Genomic DNA, 20,408 nt, shown 5'->3' with positions numbered 1-20,408 from the left:
TGTAAAATGATCTAATGAATGGATCTTGTTGAGTATAAAAATTAAAACACTGATGATGTTGGCTTGTCTTCGATATCTCACATAAGAACCATTGAGTTCATATTGATTTTGATTCAAAACTTTACTTTCCTACAAAATGCAACTTTTGTATTCTCAAGGTAATAGTTCGGTGAATAATGATATACAAACACACACACACACACACACACACACACATATATATATATATATATATATATATATATATATATTATACTATTATATTATATATAAATTATATTATTTACTAATCGGGTCGGATTCGGTTATGGATACGGTTTGGGCACCTCTATAACCATATCCAAAATCATAACCGAATAATATAAACGGTTTTTCCCCATATCCAGAATATACCCAAACTTCCATACCCAAATCCATTCCATTCAGGCAGTTATCCATGGTTATCGAGTTTAACGTTAGAATTGTCATCCCTATTTAAATCCATAAAAATAAAAATTTAAATCTTCAATTCTATAAATTAAGATAGTTTAGAATACTCTAAAAAAAAAGAAAATTGCATAGTTATGAACAAAATGAATGTCAGCAAATGACCCTTTACCATAGTGATGGAAATGAGTTGAGCCCTTGCATGAAAATGTAAGTTTGAACCCCGTCGGTGGTTAGTCTAACAAAATCTATCGTTTGACAAAAAACAAAATGAAATGTCAAAATAACTATAGCAAATTAATCTTTTTGCCATGTTGGTTCAGTTTGGGTTCTAGTTGGGCCCTTGTCACCTTGTTAGACTTTTAGGTGGGCCATGCGTATTTCTCTTACCTTCCAGTTAGGCCCTATATCGGCCGGCCCACTAATTATTTTCTTTTAATTTTTGGTCCGCAATTTGTCGAAGAGATAGTTAGGGTTTTAGACTGCAGAAATCAAGGTGGCGGGGGTTTAAACGTTCCAGTTTCAATAGCAGAAAAAGCTTCGCCTGCAGCGGCAGCATCATCAATGGGGAAGAAGAGGCAGAGGGAGAGGCACCAGAATCCGGAGCCGTTCCTCGCTGAAGAAAATGGCTCCGTCGCCTCCAAGAAGCGGACCAAGTCGAAGCAGCACCAGCAGGAGGAGAAGCTTATATCTTCCGGAATGAGCTCCAAGATCCTCAAGCAGGCTCTGGCTCAGCAGCGGGAGATTGAGGACGAGGAGAACCGCGCCCAAAACCCGAACAATTCGTTGCTGGATGTATCGGAAGAGCCGCGGAAGGAGGAGGCCGACGGCGAAGAGGACGACATCGATGATTTCGGTGGATTCTCCGAAACGCAGAGCCGTTTTGACAGTTATGAAGTGAGTTTTGATTGCTAATTGTTTGTTTATTGGATTTTTTGAGTTTGTTTGGATGGTGATAATCTGTGAGGAAAACTTAGGAAATGTAAAATGAATGCTGAATTCTGTTGTTTTGTTACTTTTATTATTGTTAGGTTTTGATTGGATGGAAATAATTTGATTTGAGAACGAAAGATGTTTAATTTGAGTTTCAGGAGAGTGATGAACATGGTGAGAAGCTATTAAATGAGATTGATGAACATGATGAGAAGATATTGGAGCAATTCTTGTCAAAGGATGCCGGTCCGCAGCGTACATTGGCTGACCTCATTGTTGCAAGAATCAAAGAGAAAGATTCAACTGTCGGCTCAGGTAGCTACGGAATATGACTTTGTTGCTCATTAGCTTAAACTGAAGGTCTTTTCTTTAGTATATTTTCATTTGTTGATTCAATTTGTTCGGTTGCAGATGCGAGGCCTTTGCCCAAATTGGATACCTCCGTCATCGATTTGTATAAGGGGTAAGTAAGCTATTTTTTCTCTTATGAGTACATAAGATTTGAAAGTACAGATGTGATTCGAGTAATGTGAGGCCATGGAGACGACTTCTTAATTTTTCGATGTTTGTGCAGGGTTGGTAAGTTTCTTAATAAGTACACTGCGGGGAAGATTCCCAAGGCATTCAAACACATCCCTTCAGTGCCACGATGGGAGGATGTCCTATATTTGACTGAGCCTGAGAATTGGTCACCAAATGCAATGTATCAGGCTACGAGAATTTTTGCTTCCAATTTGGGTAAGGAGAAGGTAGAACGTTTCTACAAGCTTGTGTTGCTCCCAAGGGTGAGAGAAGACATCCGCAAGCATAAGCGCTTGCATTTTGCACTATATCAATCTTTGAAGAAGTCTTTGTACAAGCCTGCTGCCTTTTTTATAGGAATACTGTTTCCCTTGTGTGAGGTAAACATGTCATCCTTCTCCACCTAGTTGCAGTATTTTGAAGTTTAAGTGTTGTTTGTTTACTTTGGAAGCTCATTCATTGATTTCATTCTCCTGGTATACTGAAGTTATGGGTTTATGTTGTAAACCTTTTTTGCTAGTCCATTCGTATTTATCCAAACTAAGTTTTTGAGATCTGATATTCACCTCAATTTCATTATATTAATGGGATGCATGGATCTAAAAGGTTTTTAGGGCTTTGGAATGACTGTTTTTCTAATCCTAATGCACTGTCCCTGTGGCCCCATTTCTGTTTCTTCTTGAGCAGTCAGGGACATGTAATCTAAGAGAAGCTGTTATTTTTGGGAGTATTATTCAGAAGGTCTCCATTCCTCCACTTCATTCTAGGTGTGTTAGCTGCCTTATCAAGATTTGGTATCGATCCTATGAATTGTGAATCTTTTTTGGGCTTTTTGTTTAAAAATAATTTGAGAAACCAATTAAAGTTATCATGCACAAGTCTCCGGATTATATCTTATTTCTTAAGCTAGGAATCTATGGTTCCATAACTTTTCCGTTTTGCTTTTGTCTTGTCTTGTATTTAGCAAGTTATTCTGTCATTTTCTGTTTCCATTGGTGGAAGTTATACTGTTCATTAATATTCTTAATAATCCATCTGGGGAGATCTCTGATACATGCTTTTGATGTGTTTTCAGTGTTGCATTAATGAAGCTTGCAGAAATGAAGTACTGTGGCACAACGAGGTAAACCATTTAGCAGTTAGTATTTCCAAAATGGTTTGAAAGAAATAGACATAGCTTCTCTTAGAGTATGCGGTTACAAGATAGGTGGATTTGTGCCGATAAAAGTTTGAAAGAAAGAAGATATTTGTTAAAGCACAATCAGTTTCCTTACGTGATATTTATTCAATATAATGAATTTAAATAGTTGATGGTTGGTCAGTTTGGAAGTACTCTCGTTATTATAAAGGGATAAGGTCCTTGTATGCGACAATGTTTTGACAATGCTGTTTTTATGAATTGTTGCAGTTATTTTATAAAGCTTCTTTTGGATAAAAAGTATGCCTTGCCATATCGCGTACTGGACGCTCTTGTTGCACATTTTATGAGATTTATGGAGGAAACAAGAGTAATGCCTGTGATATGGCACCAGTCACTTCTTACATTTGTGCAAAGGTGGGGAAAGTTTTTAATAGTTTCTTCCTTGCCTTAATGATGGAGACAGATTGCATATTTGTAGTATTGTGATATAGTTTTAATAGTTTTGGTGTGCATAATTCCTTGCAGGTATAAAAATGAATTGCAAAAGGAGGACAAAGATAATCTCAGAAATCTTCTTGAAAAGCAAAAACACTATTTGGTAGGAGCATTTTCTCTTGAAGCATTTGATTTCTGCAACTATGTGGCAATAATGTCATCTGTATTCGGTGATTCAATTGTAGGTAACCCCTGAAATAAGAAGGGAACTAGATAACAGTCGCAATCGTGGTGAGAAAGAGGACGATCTCATGTCAATTGATATCCTTCGTTCAATTTTGCTTTGAATTTTCATTTGTTTCACATTAGTCAAATTTTTTCGGTATTGCATCTGAAAACGCGACCTTTTATGACAATAAGCTGCTAGTGGCGTGTGATTTGCTTATTAGCATTGAATTCCGAGAATAAATTATAACAAAGAAATTATCCAGTGTGCCCCTTGACTTCACATACCTTCTCCAGTTGGTGTGATCAATAAACCTTTCGAAGAGGATTGGTTTGACATTCCAGATGTGCCTATGGAGGACGACTAGTTTATTGCTCGGTAGGATGCTTGTGTATGCTGCACTTTTCTGTTTCTCCTCTTAATTTTGTTATCGTTATGTTTTCTCTCTATTATGTCTCCGTGACGTGTGTGTTTTTCAGGCGAACCTTGGTTCTGCTGCAGGCTGTTGTCGGAGTTGGGCGAAAGGAGGAGTTTACCCGCTGGACAGTTGTTATACAAGCAATATTAGTTTTTTAATTTTTAATTATTACACAGCTTCTAGTAATTATGTATCATCTTTTTATTCATGAGTTTCCATGTACTAGTTGAAATATTTGAGTTGAAAATTGAAGTTGAGTTCCCCCCATTTTGATGGAAACACTTTTAAAAGTAAAAGTGCTTCCCTTTAAAATACATTAAATATTTTATTAAAAAGCAAGTCTTTCTGAACTCAAAAGCACTTCTAATTGTTTTCTTAAACTTTTTTGGTGATTTGAATTGCTTTTAGTTATTTTAAAAACACTTTTTAACATATTCATACTATTTGAGACAAGATTCTTAGAATTACTTCCGCTCATTTGGAGCCGTCACTATTTTTACAGTCCAGCTTTATTCTGAGATAACATCAAATGTTGGGCGGTACTTAATTTAGCTTATGCCAGTTGAAGGGATTTCCTAAGGTCAAAATCCAGCCTGAAATGCTTTAAAATTTAACTCCAATGGAGGGTTGGGCCCAAAAAAAAACAAAAAACACTAGGCCAAGTTTTGACTTTTTGGCCATCAGGCTGACTGTTCTTAGCCAGCCGGATAGTCCATTTGAGGGGCTCATTTTTTACTATGCTGAAATTAAAAAAAAAATTAAAATTCTAATTTTTTTTTTATAAATACCTAAGTTATTTCTACACAATTTCTCACATTATTTTCACAAACACCCTCCCTTACCTCTTCTAATAATCCAAATTCCAATTTTTCAATATTTTTTCAAATGACCACATCTTCAACCAAAAAATAAGAAATTCAGAGGCTTATTCATTTAGCAACAAGTGACACTCAAAATATGTTTAGAAACCTTATTTTAATATGATAATTTAATTCAATTAACTAATAAAATTAAAAAACAAACTTAAAAGAATAAATTATTGAGGGGCTAAAGAATAGCCGCCTTCGGTTGGAAATGATATATAAATATAGTCTCATACTATTCATTAAAAAGGAATTAGTAATTCCTTGTAAAATTATAATTTGGACGGAAGCTAAACATGACCTTTTAATTAGAGATGGCCTAACCTTCCTAGATGCAGCCGGTCCATGACAATATACACTGCCAAACAAGGGCTGGGTTTAGGCACTTGGTGCCCTCAAAAGCGATTTCACGTGTTGGGCTCGTGATACTTAACCGGAGAAATAGATGAAACGGAGGGAAATCTGACGGTGGCGCGTCTCTCTTCTCCTTCTTCCCTCTCCAAAATCCCTAACAAGCTCAGTTGACTCGCGCACTCATCAGATATCATCTTCGACTCCCTCCTCTCTCCCCTCCTCTCCTCCTATTTTCACGTCAATTCTTCTTTGCTTCGGATTTCGCCGATATACAAATACATACACATATTTATAGGGTTTATATACGACTACTGAATTTTTGTGAAATTTTGATCAGAAGAGAACCAATTCGAGTTTAATCAAGGAGCTTTAGGGTTTTCGAAGAGCATCAAAGATGGGAGAACGTAAGGTTCTGAACAAGTACTATCCGCCGGACTTCGACCCTTCGAAGCTGCCCCGGATCAGGAGGCCGAAGAATCAACAGATAAAGGTGCGGATGATGCTTCCGATGAGCATTCGGTGCAACACCTGCGGCAATTACATCTACAAAGGCACCAAGTTCAATTCTCGCAAAGAAGATGTCGTTGGAGAGGTACGTCGTTCCTTCTTTAATCGCTGGGGTTTCTAATTGCGTAGCCTAACTCGTTTTCATTTGATTTCTAGGGTTTATTGTATCGTTTTAAATTGTTGTGGGTATTCTTGTTCTTTGAGAATGTGGGAATTAGGTGTTTGATTAATTTCTTAGGTTTGGGTTTGACAGGGTTTTTGTTATGTCCTGTGAGCTGGGTTATTGATGGTTTTACCATTTGCAGACGTATTTGGGAATTCAAATATTCAGATTTTACTTCAAATGTACCAAGTGCTCTGCGGAACTCGCGATGAAGACAGACCCTCAGAATTCTGACTATGTTGTTGAGGCCGGTGCGACGCGTAATTTTGAACCCTGGCGCAATGAAGATGAGGTAAAACAGAAACAAAATGATGACTTTCCACTGACCCTGTTCTTTCATGTTTTCAGGTTCTCTTATTTTGTGATGGACATTGCTTAACCGCTTGATTTGTATATATGTTTTTTCTTTTCAGGAAGTAGATAAGGAGAAACAGAAAAGGGAATCCGAAGAAATGGGAGATGCCATGAGAGCCTTGGAGAACAGAACACAGGATTCAAAGAGAGAGATGGACGTCATGGCTGCTTTGGATGAGATGAAGTCCATGAAGGTAGATGTCTAGTAGTTGTTTATCTTGTGATAAGTCGCAATTTTTTTTTCCTTTGTACCTTGATAGATGGATGGACAATCCAGCGGATGTGATGTAAACATACAGTGCTGCCACTAAATTTGTAAAGCATGACATTTCTGTTTCTGTCGATATGCAAATGAATATTATGTTATGCATTTATTCAATTCTCTGTGTCGGCTACAATTCGGTATCCTGGGATACTAATACAAGGTTTACGGTTTTCAGTCCAGGCATGCGACTGTGAGTGTGGATGCTATGTTGGAGGCTTTGAAACAAACTTCTGCCCAAAAGGTACACATTTATATGCTTCTTATCTCTAGACTGGTTTAAACTTTATACCGAATAAATACACATGCATGTATATATGATATTGCTCCCTGTCCAGTGTCATGTATTGTCTGCTACACGCTTGTGGATTTGTTTAGATATTGTAATGCAAAAACACGTAGAAGCATGGTTCCTTGAGTGTGCAAAAACTTGCTGCTCTGATTTAGTTTCTATGAATTTGTTTACAACATCAAGTAATTCAGGGTACAATAATTATATAACCAAAGAAATTTGATAGGCTTCTTGAGCCAACATATTATAATGTGTTGCAAGTAGTTGAGTTATCTTCGTGTCTTGAACCTTGGGTAAACCAAAAACCTGATGTGTTTAGTATATTGAAATGACATACATTACCTCGGTGTGTGAATTTAAAGGATTGAAGAGTTTTATTATATACATATACTTTCAAACAAAATGATACTTGTTTTGTGCATTCATTTCTATCTGGAATTTGCTCTGCAACTTGTTTACTCTCTGTTATTATTTAGTGAGTGTACTGAAGTTGATGTTTTACAGGAAAAAAGGATTGAAGACGAGGATGAAGCAGTCATAAAATCAATAGTATTCCATGTTAGTATTTGTGCGCTACCTTGTTTTATGTCCAACTTAATCATCCTTGATCAATTTTGTGCTTTCATTTTTCTTCTTCTTTCTTGTGGGCTGTTTGTTTCTAATCCAATTAATTTTTTCTGAACAAATTTATGCAGAACTCAAAAGATTATATTAAAAGGATTCATGATGAAGATTTAGATGATGAAGAAGATATGATTGAGCCTTTAAGTGGCAACAGCGAAACATCAACCCATAAATTGAAGGTACGACATGTTAGTTGTTTGATATATACATGTTGTCTTATTAGAGATTACATACAGAGTATGCTGGACTTTTGGTTTTAGATCCAGCTCTACTTTATGTGGTCTTTTAACCTTATCCTTGAATGGAGTATCACATGTGTGCGGTTTTTGTTATTGGTTCTTAAATGGAGTATAACATGCATGCGGTTTTTGTTATTGGTGTATGTCGTGGTGTTCTTATATACTCATCTAGAAATTGCACGATGATTCTTGCAAATACCATAATCAAGATAACTTAGCAATATGCTCCATCCATCCGCTCCTCTCTTTCCTACCGCGTGCTATTTTGCAATTGTATGAAGGGGAAATATTTCTTACAGTTGGAATCTCAATTGAAAATCGATTCTGGTTTCTAAACTTACACTGGTGGTCAAGCATCCTGCTGAGGGAAAGTAATTAATTCCTTATTGCGTGGGCTATTAGCCCTCAACTCGCCTAAACAACATCAGCATGTTTTATGTTGCAACAGTTATCTGCTTTTTTTGTACAACAGTAAGCTTATAACGTTTGTTTGCACATATTTTCCATGCAGCGGCAAAAGCTTACTCAAGGGCTTCCTAGCAATCCGACAGATTGGTTGACAAAAAGCAGTATTTCTGATACCTCAAGCAACGGAGGTATGTCAGATGCGCGGATTGTTCTCATCCCTGATTCAATTGTTTGTTTCTTTATAGATTCTCTCCGTTAGGCATTATTTGACCATTTATATTATTTGGCTGTTGACAGGGAATCGAAATACTTTCAAGTCTTCGAATGTTAAGGTTGCTGTAGTTAAGAAACCAGTTGTGGCTGAAGGTAAAAAGCCAGCGGAACCAGAAGACAAGAAACAATTGGGAGAGGAGGTTCAAAATTCGAAAAAACCAAATGAGAAGAAACAAGAGGGAGAGAATAAAAGCAGTGCTACAGCCAATGTATTGCAATCATTGTGCCAAAACTATGATAGCGACGACAGTGATGAATGATTAGTTGTGTATTATGTTTATGAACTACTATTTTGATTCCCGTAATCAAATTCCTACTTGTATTTTCTCCTATTGATAAGTGGATAAAAGATGAATTTTTGAAATGTTTTTGTATAAAACTAAAATTGTGGGGGTATTTTTTCGATTTTACTATTAATTACGAGAGAATCTGTATAAAATCAGTGAAATCTTTAACAATTAGGCATATGTTGCATTTTTTAATTTTTTTTAACTTTTAATTTTTTTGATGAAGTATAGCGTTAGTGGGTTAAATTATTAAATGTTGGGAAAGGGGTTGGTAACAAATCCGCACCAAAGTGCATAGACATTATTGCTTTCCTCTAATGTGATGAAGCGGCATCTACGAAATCCTTGAGTCGTTGATTGATATCAAAAGAAAATATATATCTTTATTTTCAGTCCCTCTTCATTCATATCAAAATCAACAAACATATATCCGTACTGTTACTGTCAAAATAAAGTTACAAAAACGTTTAGAATGCGCACACCGCATAGGACAATCATAAATTTGAGTTCTTGCATGCCGCCCTCAAGTCTTGGCTAGTTTTCAACTTTGATACCGCAATAAGCTTTGATACGAGACGCTGCCTTCTTGGACTCTGCCGAAGCATGAAATCGTGTATAGCCACGACTATCACATGGATTATAGAGCAGTGGGTGCTCATCGTCCACTAGTTCTTTTGGTACTTGTAAGACTCCATTGTTGAATGTAAACAGACCGAGAGAATATCTCGTCTTGTTTCCGCAATGCTTCACTCGGTGTTGGCAAGCTTTTATTCTGTCATTGCTCCACATCTAAACCAAATCGAACAAATTATGTTTAGTAATTTACTACTTGCATCATCATTAAATATCTGTCTTTGTTATACTTATTATATTGTACTATGATCATTGAGCATATTTTGTTTATAAAATTTATACGTGAAGATATGTTATTCGTGAAGTGTGGAACCACCATGTTTTAAGTTTGGACTCACCTGCAATCCATCGGCTGCCATGAATAAGAACTGTGAAGGCACAGACTCAATATTAATCCAATCACCTTCCTTTGTTTTAACCTCCAACCCACTAACATCGTGCTGAACAACTATGGTTGTGAAGCTATTGTCTGTATGCATTGGAAACCTTAACGTAGTGTCAGTGTCCTCCGGCACCTTATATTTGATGAATCTAAGGAGGTGACTGTTGCAATTAGCGACAGACTCGTACTCTTTTCCTACCCCAAAGCTGTCGAATAACATTTGTCCCACTGTTCGTTCCAAATCTCCTAATAACTGCCCAAATGAATCCGTAGTTTCACTGCACCAAAACAACAACAAAAAAGGTTTGTATAAACAACAAATAAATAATGCATGCATCCAATACTCATGTATAAATGCTACATAAGAAATAGAAGTTACCAACTTACCAGAAGTTTTTCTTTCCAGCAGGCCACATCAGATTTTTGAACTTGTGAGTTGCCTGGGGAGATGTCACATTATCGATGCACAAGCTTTCATAGAGTGGCATGAAGGGGTTTGGACCAATATACCCACGATACGGTTGCTCACCAACATTCTTTACTTTGTTTTCTACGGGAACCTCAAACAGATCTGCGGCCTGGCCAAAGATGTTGTTTTGAAGTTCTGGAGAAATTTGATCATACTGTGCCACGAAAGAGCCGTATTCTTCGAGTGCGTACCGGACTTGTTTGGCGGTGGACAACCAAGAACTTGATCCGGGCTTCAAGCCTTCGGCTGAGAAGTTGATAGTAGGAAGCTTGGGAGGTGCTAAGGAACCCATTTCACTAAATAATTAAACCCTAAACTTTGGTAATCTGTTACAAGAACTAGCTTGTGGAAAGAAAAGTGATGGATATGAAAACATGCAATGCTGCATGCTGCTTTTATAGTGGCTGTTCATGCAGGTTATGTGTCTTCCAGGAAAAATAGGTCAACAATAACAACAACCAGTACGTCAGCCTTCGATCGAGCACTCAGTACGTATTGACTACAGGCTTCAGACATTTCAACGACGAAAGGCTCAGCTCCTACTCCTCGTACAGGTTGCCAGAAAAGTTGCTACTAGCAACTTGCTAGTATCGGTTGCCAAAAAAGAGCCACGTGCTAATAAGGCAAGTCTCGATTGAAATTATAGTCAATTATTGTTTGTTTAATACTATTATCTGGTAAACTTGGACTTTTCAACTCTTGTTTGGAGAAAATTAGAACCATAATTCACTTGAGGAATACGATGTTTAGTGAACTTATTATATATTGTTGGTAGGCTGGTGAATAGTTGGTAGATAGCCTATTTAGAAATCTTCTCTCTAGTGTATATTGCATGATTTTATTCAGTTGAGGGCCACTTTAATTCGATCGACAAATATATATATCCGCCCTTATTTTTTGTCTAATTTTTTACAAAAAAAATTTATGAATGCTATTTTGAAAGGTAAAAAGTATAAAATACATTATATAATAGGCTCCATAAAAATATGTTCAAAAGTTGTGTAAAAAAATTGGTGTCGTAGATCTGCTATAGATAATGTGTGTGTGTGTATACATGTATGTATATATTCGTTTTGACTTATAAGTACATTTCCACGGAAGAGGATCCTCTCCTGAGCTTAGGATGGGGATCCTCCTGACCAGGTCATCCGGGCCGTTCAAATTTAATCTAACGGCTCTAAACAGAAGGACCCACTAAAAGTTATAATAATTGCAACCGTTGGATTAAATTTGAATGGTCTAGATGACCTGGTCAGGAGGATCCCCATCCTAAGCTCAGGAGAGGATCCTCTTCCCATTTCCACAATACCTTTCTAGAATCTGATGGTCAAGCGTTCAAAGCATTTGAACGGAGAAAATTCTAAGAGCCTTTCCTCTTGTGATTTGTTCCATCTTTCACATTAGTTGGGGTAGAATGCAAGTGTTTCTGTTTTTTTTTAGTGGTAAAGGTGTCTGGTTATGGTAGTTCATATTCTTTATTTTCATGGCGTCTCATGGTAGCAAGGACTGTCTTAGTACTAAGTTTGTTAATTTATTGTTGTAATAAGTTCATAAGTTCACGTTGAGTTTTCTGTTTTATCTAGTCTCACTTAGGCGAGTTTTGTGTACTTGCTATAGGTTATTTTTGTTTTCTCACCATATGCAAAGTTTGAGTTGTTAACCTTGCTCTTGTAATAGATATGTCGTGTTATACAAATTTATGGCTAACTGTATCATGACCGTTGTCATATTTATAACTAAATTGAAGACTTTTCCTAGATAAAATGACCTAAGCCCATCTCGAAATCAATTGAGTCACATTTCTCCTCACTTGTAAGTTACGTTTTAAGTTTAAATCTTGTGAATGACGAGTCCGATACCAATTTATTTCCTCACTCTTCATGTAAATGTATATCATTGTATTAAAATAATTATATATATATAACCCAAACAAACTAAATCACTTAGATGGATGTATTCAACTGAGATTTTTTGAGAGATTTTGGGTTTTGGTGAAGCTTAATTGATTTCTAGAGATTTCATGTGAAATTTTGATTCAACGCCAGGAAGATGTGAGATTTGTGAATGCTAAACATACATTACTGAATCTCTCCAATTCCCTCAAATTCCTAAACTTTCTAAAGTTCACCTGGAATGTTATAAACTTGTTTAAATCATAATTGAATACATTTGAATTTCTAAAGATTTTAATAAACTATTTTAAAACCCTAGTTGAACACATATTGAATTTCAAAGATTTATTTAAAATGCTGATAGAATACTTCTAGATTTATTAAAAAAATTAAAATCTTCCAGAATCCCAATTGAATACACCATCACTTAAATTTTTTAATATTTGCTTCCAAAACAACAAACGCAATGGTATTCTACCATAGCATATCAAAGTTATCAACTATAGTTTGGGTATACGGACCTTTACTATCGGCCGTCGACGTCTACCACCTTTGAAAGAAGTAGGATTCTCTCCCTCCTATTTTTATCATCTTCTCTCCCGTCCTCTCACATATTTTTTTTCTTTTAATATATTAACACAAAGAATGGTAATTAAACATATTTTTAAGGAACACAGTAATATATGTTTCTTTTTAGACAAAGACAGTAAGAATAGAATCTGGATCCTCGTCAGATTCTCTTTGTGAGAATTTTAGGGATCCGTGAATCATATACGTTTATCATACGTCATGTGATTAAAAATTATTTTAAATATTTTTATTTAAAATTAAATACAAACAATACCTGATAAAAAATAACCGCACAACTTATGATAAACAAACACGATTTACAGATTCCTAAAATCCTTATAAAAAAATCTGGAGAGGATACTGTTGGAGAAGAATATATTGAGTCTTCATTATTCTAATATTTTCTTTTTGGTCAAAAAGTAAACTGCTAGTTTGCGTCATCATACACGAATTTTAGCCGCCATACAGAATTTTCTAATGAACTTGGATTCTCTGCCCTCCCAATTCGGTGCCCTCTTGTTTGTGTGGTCACGGTTAAGCCACGTCAATATTTTATATTACTATTTTTTTTTGTCTTATTATTTTTATAAAAAACAATATAAAATGTTAGCATGGATTAACCGTGACCACACAAAACAGGAGGGCACGAAATGGGAGGGCATAGAATCCAAGTCCTTTTCTAATTGATATAAAAATGGATGTCCAACTCGGAGAAAAACGGCACCGGCCTCCAACAACAAATGTTGAAAATATGCTATTTACTTTTACATTTCTTAGCAGAGAAGACATCGTTTTCTTATATAAAAATCTATCAGCTGACAAATATTATAAAGAAGAGTGGATACAATTTCATTAGTTTGTATAAAGTGCCCAGATATCTTCAATTTCACAACACTAAACTCATCTGATAAAAAATAAGCTTATGAATGTTTAGCTGGGGGATTCATATTTGTTAGCCGTAAGCTCAATAAAACAATAAAGGAGGAGTTCAAGCCAATAAGGTTCCTTATTTTGTGAGTGACGACGATAAAAGAGGGAGATCATCTATCATATGCAATCTTATCTTTATTCTACGAAAATAATTTTTTAACAACCTGAACCTGTGATTTTTAGGTCACAAAAAAACAAAGTTTCTGTTGTGCCAAGACTAGATCCGGTTAACTCAATAAAACCATGTGCCCAGAAACGAAAAAAAAAAAATCCATAAAATCATGCTTCTGACGCGTGCAATTGTCTTAGAAATGCTTATTCAACGTTCAATGGTCTTGACCCACTAGAAACTTAAGACAATAGTTAAAAAAAATTTGACAATGAGCACACATTTTGTGTGTGGACAATTTCATTTTCTTTTTTGTTTTTGGTTAAGAAGTGTGATTAGTTTTTTAAATTTAAAAAACAAGTATGAGACAATGATGATGAGATCTCTTAATAAGGGCATATTTTTCTTAATATTACATAATTACCATTTTGCCTCCTTTATGTAAATTTTGTGTATCAAAAGTAAGGGTAAAATAGGAAAATTGGGGATATGATTGTCATTTTCTCAAAAGATACAAAATTACTATTTTGCCCTCCTCATGTAAGTATTGTGTATCAAAAATAAAGGTAAAATTGGAAAAAAAAAATGGCAAAAATTTGATAAGGAGGGTTCTCTTAATAGAATAGAATAGAATATATGAGAATACATTGTGCGTTCCTAATTTGATCTACTGTTGCTCAACATTTTCTTCAAATTTTGAATTCTTTACAAGGAAGATGAAGTTACAGTTGTAGTCGTTTGCATAACTGCACTTAGTATATAAATATATAATACGTGCATAAACTCAATTGCAAGTCATTTTTTAACAAAAGAGAAACTCATAGAATAATATTTTAGAGATATGAAAGAAAGACCAGCATCATTTTAATTTGGGTAAATTACGGTTTGACCCTTTGAACTATCATTACAGATGAAATTGACCCCTAAACTATTTTTTTGGTAAATTAGCCTCCTGAACTATTTAAAATCAGTCAATTAACCCCTTGCCGTCAAATTCAAGGGTAAATTAGTCGTTTCATCATCAATTGTTACTTGTCGGCTCTAACCATTAATAAAATTTTGACATATGGACACATACTAATTCAAAAACATATAGCATAATGAGAAAACATAAAAATAATCCAAATGTTTACATAACGGACCATCTCACATTGTTAACAAACATTATTTTGTTTTCAAATGTCATAAGTTCATTGGTGGTTATAGTTGGCAAGTAAGAATTGATGAAGGAAAGACTAATTTTCCTTTGAATTTGACCAAATAGTGGATGAAACCTATCGATAATGGGTCAATTGGCTGATTTCAAATAGTTTAGGGGGTTAATTTACTAAAAAAAAAGTTCAAAGGGGTCAATTTCAACTAGAGTAATAATTCAAGGGATCAAATGACAATTTACCCTTTTAATTTACACTGATTTTGCTCGTAATTTGTTTCTTTTGTATATTCTAACGTGTAAAAATTGGAAAATTTCTTATAACTTGTTTTATGTTCTGCCCTGCATAAAATGTTAGCTCTGCCAATAAAAAGAGCTATTGGCTAAAATATTTTGTCGACTCCGTTTCAACTCCTTTTTCAGTGGTAGCGTTTCTCTTTTGGTGTTGGCGACTTGGCGTTGGACCTTGGTCCAATATTCTCATCTCTAATCCTTGTTTTGTCCACCAATACTACTTACGTATCCAAAAGGATGAACACAACCCTATTACAAGTAGAATGTTGTTCTCATGTGACGGAGGACGGAGTTAGTGTTATTTTAAATGTAAAAGAGTTCAAAGAAGGAAACACTATTTAATTAAGAAAATTGATTAAAAAACTGGTAATTCAAGGTTAAAAGGTTATTCGTTGTTGCAATTTCTCGAAAGTGGATGTTTGGGCTTTTTAGACTATTCGGATGAATGCTGCTTTCATATGGCGTGTCAAAACTGGCTTGAGTCATCCTCCGTAGAAAATCCTCTCATTTCTCCCACAAAAGTGACATGAGCCATCTTTCGTAGAAATTTGTTAAAGCAATTAACCCACAAAGTGGCTTGAGCCATCTTTCGTAGAAATTCGTCAAAACTGTAGCCTACTAATAAATGGGGTTCTTTATTGTTTGTCTTTTGGATTTTCAAGAGTTGTATGTTCTTTATTGTTTGTCTTTTGGGGTTTCAAGGTTTTTATTGCTTGTCTTTTAGTTTTCATGAGCAAAGCCTTTAGAATTGTTTTTAGGCCTTGTATTGAACATCTTTTCATTCAATAAAAATTCAGACAATTAGAGTTTCCCTCACAACATTTGGTATTCTAAATGTGAAATCTTGTCCTTGGATTGGCGTAATTTTTTTTATTTATAAGTAAAATGATGAAAATGCCCCTATTGGGCTATGCGGTATTCTATGTGGTCATATTTAATTATTTCGTGACTTTTCAAATTTCTTGGTATATTTGGATGGTACGTTTCGACCCGAATGCATGGGCTACTATCCAAATATGCCAAGAAATTTGAAAAGTCACGAAAGAATCAAATACGACTACGCTGAATACATTGTAACCCAATAGGGATATTTTGAAAAGTTATGAAAGGATCAAATACAACCACATAAGTTAAAGTTATAATGAAAATTCTACGAACTTTGGAACACCGAGAGTATTTTAGCAATTTTACAACTAAATGGACATGTGGTCTTCTTTAGGCCTTAATTGGTGAGCCACATGAAGCCCAGCCCCACTTCCCTGGAATTCTCTCGGTCTTTGTCTTTCCCGTTGCTTCTCAAATTTCTCTCTCTCTCTCTCTCTCTCTCTCTCTCTCTCTCTCTCTCTCTCTCTCATTTCCGGTGAAACACATCCCCACCAACTCCAAAACTTTGGCAATTCGAATCCGTTTTTTGGTGAGAATGGGATCCCATTTATAGGGATCAAAGGTGGCCGGCCATAGCTAGGGTTTTTTGCTTGAATTTGGTTTAATTAGCCCATTTATTGGATGTTAATTGACTAATTAAACCAAAGGGGACTGTTTTTTGTGGTTATGAAAAGGTTATAATGAATAATTAAATAATTGGCTTAAAAAGGGAAAAAAGGAGTAAGGAAAAGGTGGAAAAAATAAAGGAAATGGCCGGTCCCCTTTATGGAGGAGGATAACCGGCCATTAGGGTAGGTTTTTTGGTTTAATTGCTAATTTAATTGACAAATTAATGAGTTTATTAGGTAATAATCCCATTAATTTGTTAATTATCTCAATTTATGTGGAATAATTGGTAGGTTATGAAGTAACTACCTAAAATGTGGATGGATGAGATAACTATGAATTTGTTACCTTCCTCTGGGCACTTTTGACTTGGTTTAGGGATGATTGCGTGCTGCTCGCGCGTAGGAATCCCAGTATGCCTCAAGGGTATTTTTGTCCTCTTTTACCCAAGAATCCACGTGTTGCCTTGTGATTATTTTTGGCCCCACAGTATATTTATGTTTTATACCTAATGTGAGAACCCATCCCTAGTTCTACGATTTTATAAATTTTAAATGAATGAATTTACGAAAATGCCCTAGAGGTGAAGGTTTTGACTTTCATTGACCAACGTGTAGAGAAATGTATGACTTATTCACTTAGTGCATTTTTGTAGTACTCGTTGGTACGAACGCATAGGCGAAAGCCGTTTACGAGTCCGGATTATATCGGTATTAGTTACAGACATTTGAAATTGGTTATTTAAAGTTTAGTTATAAATTAATTCAAAATCCTACCATGTGGGAGTGCTAACCAATCAATTTTAAGAGAGAAAAGGAGAACCAATCAGGAAGGGAGAAGGGAAAAAAAAAAAGAAACCTTCCCGTCGGGCAGTGCACCCACACACACAAACCGGTCAAAATCCGACCAATTTCTGCCATTTTGTTTCGTGGAACACCATATCCACCACCTGCAACATCTTCCTCAATCTTTCTTCTTCCATCTTCGCTCAAGATTGAAGAGTTTTAGGCCCAAAAACACAAAGAACATCACCGGAGCACCGGAGGTGTTCACCGGTGATTCCTCCAATTCGGCGAGTTTCACCACCCACCACCACCCTTAATCAACTCCTCTTGGACCCAGGAACAAGACCCAAGCAGTTGTAGGGGTGTTGGAACATCGAGGAAGTCGAATCGAAGAACACCCATCTTAGGGTTTTCGGCGGGTTGGAGTGAAATTGGAGCCTTTCCCGGCTAAATTGGACTTAGCCATAGGTATAAAACTTGTTTTACTCATTGATATCTTCATTTCTGTAAAATTTGGTAATTTTTAGAAATAGTTAGATTTTTCGGCGAGTTGGGGTGGTCAACCGCCACCTACAGTGGTGTGTGGCCAGGGGGCCGTCGATGTCATTCTTAGGCTAAATTAGATGCCTTGAGTTTAGTCTTGGTAACTGTATGACTTAGGTTGATGGTCAGAACCTAAATTCTCCACGTCACGTTATTTGGTAAAAGTATGAATCGATGATCCGACCGTTGGATCTTCACCAAACTTTAATATATTATAGTACGTAATATTTGAGGACCATAGAAACTTATTGATCGGGAATCCAATGTACGGATCTTCCTGAATTGGAATTGTAAATTCATAAAATAAAATGTTGACCGCCACTTGGTTTTGGCAATTGACAGAGATCCGACCGTTGGATCATAATGAAATATTAGGACGTGGTTCTAGGAACATAATGTGAATCTTTGGAAGTAACAGATCGGAAATCCGTGATGCAGATCTTCTGGAGTGAATTACGTAGGGATCTATTTTTTGTATAAATTATGTATTATATCGGTACGAACTCTGAGACATGATTTGATAATTGTTCTAGGCGACATTGGTTCGTGATGTCTCGATATGTGTGGTAGGGAGTTGTAGTGTGGACCTCAGGTGAGTGGGACTTTTCCTTTCTATCGTGTGTGTGTGTGTATATATATATACATATATATATATATATATATAGGAATTGCTTAAGGGGAGGGATCCCCATTTTTTCAAAAAAATGGGGACACGCTCCCCACCGTTGGATTTGAATTAAATGAAATCATGTGGTTGAGATTCTATGGCCTGTGTTTTAATCTCAACCACACAATTTCATTAAAGTCAATCTAACGGTGAGGAGCGTGTCCCCATTTTTTTTGAAAAAATGGGGATCCCTCCCCTTAAGCTCCCTGTATATATATATATATATATACATATATATATATATATAATTGATAATTCCACAAACGTTTTTAAATTGATTTATGCATATTACCTACATATAACTACTGTGAATGCTTTGAAGTACTAGTGTGAACTACGAATGGCTTGATCCCTATTTATGGTACATAGGTAGTCTAACGAGATGTTAGATGCAGCCATACAATACATGAGACTAAATAATTGAGACAATAGCCTTGTTTGGGGAATTGAGCAATGTGAAGGAGATTGGTGGAAAATGTGAGATTTAACCTTATGATTTGGTGGTTAAATGTCGTTCACAAATCAATGTGTAAAGAATCAAGAAATTGACGTAAGGAAACGTAAGTAATGATAGTTAATTAAACTAGTGTCTAATTGGGCTTATCACCGATAATTATTCCTGAAAATAAATAGTTCGGGAGTAGGGTGTTACAGCTTTTGCATTTTATGCCATATTATATATATGTATATAATTGAAAATGCTATGACATGGTTGAGTATTAGATTGCATTATGGTATATCCATATGTATATTACTTGCACATAATTATTGTGAATGCTTTGAAGTGCAAAGGTGAACGCAGGAGACCCAAGTAAGTTCAGGTGAGTTTATAGTATTAGTTGAAATGATGAAGTTATGGCATGACTACATGTATGTTTTAGGCAACTCCGACCTTGTCGTATAGGTTGCAATGATAGGCAACTCCGACACTGTCGTACAGGTTGTCCATGAGTTGTACATGTTATAATAGATGCAGTTAGAGCTCATAAACCTGCACCCCGGTGTTAGTGCTCCCACCCGTGGCCAGGGCATAGTTCTTCACGTGATGTTCACCTCCCGCACCTTACACTCACCTTGGATCCAAGGTAGGCGCACAGTCCTATCGTACAGACCATTATAGATGGTTCAGACTCGTAGGTGACCCGCGATTATTCGCATAGTCTTCACGTGATCATAGCACTTGAGCGTACTTATTTACACCAGTCCTGTCTTACAGACCACAAGAAGTGGATCTGGCTGACATATTATTTGGATATATGGTGAGCTATGAGTTCAGTCGTACAGGCCATAAGAGGTGGATCCGGTTGACATATTACTTGGATATTGGTTGAGCTATAGGTTTAGTCGTACATGCCACAATAGGTGGATCCGGCTGATATATTACTTTTCATGGATTTATTTCACCTGGTTTACTTATTTCATTATGTTGAGATTTTGGGCATGGCATACGTGTGGATTTTTCTATTCCAAGTATGGTTTCGATATAGATATATATTCTATTTTCTGGGAAATTATTCAGGCTTTACGGAGAGGGATTATTACTTTTGATAAGTGAAATAGTTTTGTAAAGCTTTGTTTTGCATACTCACACTTTCTGTTTTGCGCCCATCCAGGTTTTAATTGCTGAATGTTCGTATCGACGAGGATTCTTGGCAAATCTTAGGATAGGTGGCTACTTCTAAGGGTATAATCCTGATCCACTCTACTATACTTACTGAGTTCATTCTCGCTCACTAGCACACTCTGGTATTAAGACACTCTTA

At 36.0% G+C, this 20,408-nt stretch overlaps 3 protein-coding genes across 4 annotated transcripts; 2 read left to right on the top strand and 1 right to left on the bottom strand.

Moving 5' to 3' along the window:
- The first annotated feature begins 887 nt into the window (after window positions 1-887).
- Window positions 888-4,368, top strand: LOC126585507 (bystin-like). Of its 2 annotated transcripts, none has more exons than XM_050249953.1 (11): window positions 888-1,323; window positions 1,518-1,674; window positions 1,771-1,822; window positions 1,934-2,261; window positions 2,569-2,648; window positions 2,957-3,004; window positions 3,290-3,436; window positions 3,548-3,620; window positions 3,703-3,778; window positions 3,971-4,061; window positions 4,163-4,368. In XM_050249953.1, the coding sequence occupies exons 1-10, from the start codon at window positions 991-993 to the stop codon at window positions 4,048-4,050; spliced, it is 1,374 nt and encodes a 457-aa protein (XP_050105910.1). In that variant the 5' UTR covers window positions 888-990; the 3' UTR covers window positions 4,051-4,061; window positions 4,163-4,368. The 2 variants fall into 2 exon arrangements, with proteins under 2 accessions (XP_050105910.1, XP_050105909.1); XM_050249952.1 differs by having other exon boundaries at window positions 890-1,323; window positions 4,185-4,368.
- A 983-nt stretch (window positions 4,369-5,351) lies between these two features.
- Window positions 5,352-8,804, top strand: LOC126586854 (uncharacterized). The gene is made up of 8 exons (XM_050251823.1): window positions 5,352-5,910; window positions 6,131-6,280; window positions 6,402-6,536; window positions 6,783-6,848; window positions 7,401-7,454; window positions 7,592-7,699; window positions 8,271-8,355; window positions 8,465-8,804. The coding sequence occupies exons 1-8, from the start codon at window positions 5,713-5,715 to the stop codon at window positions 8,698-8,700; spliced, it is 1,032 nt and encodes a 343-aa protein (XP_050107780.1). The 5' UTR covers window positions 5,352-5,712; the 3' UTR covers window positions 8,701-8,804.
- Window positions 8,805-9,084: 280 nt separating this feature from the next.
- Window positions 9,085-10,594, bottom strand: LOC126586855 (deoxypodophyllotoxin synthase-like). The gene is made up of 3 exons (XM_050251824.1): window positions 10,130-10,594; window positions 9,699-10,020; window positions 9,085-9,516 (listed from the first exon to the last, which is right to left on the bottom strand). The coding sequence occupies exons 1-3, from the start codon at window positions 10,501-10,503 to the stop codon at window positions 9,262-9,264; spliced, it is 951 nt and encodes a 316-aa protein (XP_050107781.1). The 5' UTR covers window positions 10,504-10,594; the 3' UTR covers window positions 9,085-9,261.
- Between the last annotated feature and the right edge of the window lie 9,814 nt (window positions 10,595-20,408).

The sequence above is a fragment of the Malus sylvestris genome, chromosome 10 (assembly GCF_916048215.2).
Source record: "Malus sylvestris chromosome 10, drMalSylv7.2, whole genome shotgun sequence".
Taxonomy (NCBI): domain Eukaryota; kingdom Viridiplantae; phylum Streptophyta; class Magnoliopsida; order Rosales; family Rosaceae; genus Malus; species Malus sylvestris.
Note: the sequence above shows the minus strand (reverse complement) of the source record. Positions and strands in the feature narration are given on the sequence as shown.